The 2,477-nt window shown below is 45.6% G+C and overlaps 1 protein-coding gene across 1 annotated transcript in view; it reads left to right on the forward strand.

Moving 5' to 3' along the window:
- Nucleotides 1–973: 973 nt before the first annotated feature.
- LOC107660368 (uncharacterized) overlaps nt 974–2,477 on the forward strand; it is a 28,973-nt gene continuing 27,469 nt past the window's right edge. Inside the window, exon 1 of the mRNA XM_016449635.1 lies at nt 974–1,298. Coding sequence (XP_016305121.1) covers nt 974–1,298 — 325 coding nt within the window. The remainder of the gene's footprint in view (nt 1,299–2,477) is intronic.

Below are 2,477 nucleotides of genomic sequence, written 5' to 3' on the forward strand. Positions count from 1 at the left end.
TTCCCGCGGCTATGCTTCTGTGCCAAGCAAGCACGGAAACGGTACTGTGCTCGAAGCGCATGCTCTTCAATTGCATGCACAAAGGCACCGGCGGCGCGCTGTAGCCTGTATTCTTTCATATCAAAGCGCGAAATAAACTACGTGCATGCAATGCCGTGGTCAGTTAAGTCATGAAGTTACCAAAAAGGCGATTAAAGCTGCCTTAAAACTGTGCATGCATGTAATATATTTTATACGAGTCACATTTAAGAACATGTCTCTGAAATGGTTTTCAAAACTGTCCTGGAGCAGCCCAGCACTGTCTCACTCATCTAACACACCCGATTTAACTCGTCAGCTCGTGTTTATTTTAGCACTTCAGTCAGTGAATACGCAGCCTGCAAAACACTAAAATAAATACCAAAGAAATAATACAGTTAAACAAGAACGTAGCCTAAATAAGAAAGTTAAATACACCCTGTCTACAGGACGCGAGCTGCGCGGCGCTACAAAATACTATAAAACTCATTATAATCAGTGATGCTACACTGGATGCGACACGACATGACAAATCCCCGACAGTAAACTGCCTCGTTCTATTTATGAGGTACTGACACAGAGTTCAAATGTCCTGTGTAGACACTAGACAGACTCAACCTGTTGCGACGCGTGTCGCGTCCGGTGTAGACACGGTTCACTGTTCCGCTACTGTTATTACACTTGTATACAAAACTTCATATTATGCTTGTTATAGAGTGCGTGACGTCACGTGCACTACCACCGGTGGCAGTAGACAACCACGGTGGCAAGCGACCACTGCGGTGACGCGGTTGTCACGGCGACCGTCACAGCCCTAAGACACGCACAGGTTGCGCTCGCTAATCCCGAGTGCTGCCCGCACTGCTCTCAGTTCCCATTAAGGGTTCTAGAGCGACGAGTATGAGTCTCGGCTGCGTGTAAAGGGGACCCGAGTCTTTCTGCGCCTCCCATGGAAATGGCCAAGGTTGCTCCTCAGGTCCGGTGCTGCTGGGGAGAGTTCATGGATGAGATGCACAGATTGCACACTTCCCCAGTCAAGCAACTGATACCAGCCGTTCCAGCATGTGTCACAAAGATGCGGCGCTTCTGGGACAAACCCTTCTCACAGAGGGTACCTGTTAATAAAGGTTTCTCTAGGCTGGATGTTCACAATATGGAAGAGTTGGGGATGTCCAACCCCCCCAGTCCCATCTCACTGCTCACAGCGTACCAAGATGAGCTCATGGAGGAGATGAGGAGGCAGATTGATGCCCGACCCAGCATTGTGGCAAGAGATCTACGTAATTGTTATGATTAATTTTTATATTAATATATATTAAAGGGCATATTCCAGGTTAGAGACCCCAGTGAGTCGATGTATTGAAAAATAATGTAGGAACTAGATTTTCTTTAAAATATACCTTAAAATACACTATTAAGGCTTCTGGAGTCGTTTTTGTGAGAATTTTACTTCCGCATCTGAAAACCGCCAAAACCGGAAGTGACGTTACGAGAGGGAGAGCGGTCCATTTTAACCATAGGAAAACAATGGTTCGCAATGACAGTTCGGACGCTGAGGAATTTTTTTTTTACACTAGTATGACGGACCACAGATACAATTATGAGCCTGCTATGCAGCCAAGAGAGCAGGGACAGGCCAGTATTAGAGTATTAGTATTAGGAGACAAATTGAGTTGTGTGAGGAGAACAGGGCAGGTGTCTTGGTGAGAGACCAGTGTTAGCTTACAGATATACACACGTTAGCTAACGATATGTAATCAGGCAATAGCAAAGCTAGTATTGGTCATCTAGTATTGGAGTATTGATACTTACCAGCAACAGAAACTAATTAGCGTTGATCAGGAGTGTCATGCTCGTTAATATCCGATACTAATGTTACGTGATATAGCGGTTTCTCATCACCGCAGGAGAGAGAGAGAGAGAGATAAACACGTTTTTGTTTCATTATGTGCTTGTGTGGGAAAAGCGAGGCCATGGTCACAGCTGAGGGAAGTCAGTGCTGCAGGGAGTTACATACTGGGCCTTAGTAGAGATGGAGAATGTGACCCCCACATTTGATGTGCAGTGTCTGCACTCAGGCTTTGAGGCTTGCTGTCTGAACGCCATATGTACTACAGATAGGCTATATGCACTTCAGACAGGAGCATGGACCTCTCCAGGCCAGCAGAGATGTATGTTTAGGGCAAAGATAATTTATTACTCTGAGCTAAGTTCTTGTATGTTATTTCGGCAACCGAATAAGCGAAAAGGCCGAATAAATTGTACCGAACAATGATATGACGCGATCAAATAGCAACCAGCGTCGAGTGAGAGTCGCACACTCTTTATTATGCAGCACACATGTCAGCAGTGTGGAAGCATTTAAACTGTTGGAGAAAGACGCAAAAATCATTACAAGCACCGACAGCGAGAGACTGTTTAGGACTGCATCGCATGTCTTCAATGAGAAGAGGAAGGGG

This window comes from Sinocyclocheilus anshuiensis, unplaced genomic scaffold (assembly GCF_001515605.1).
Source record: "Sinocyclocheilus anshuiensis isolate Anshui unplaced genomic scaffold, SAMN03320099.WGS_v1.1 scaffold1943, whole genome shotgun sequence".
NCBI classification, from domain to species: domain Eukaryota; kingdom Metazoa; phylum Chordata; class Actinopteri; order Cypriniformes; family Cyprinidae; genus Sinocyclocheilus; species Sinocyclocheilus anshuiensis.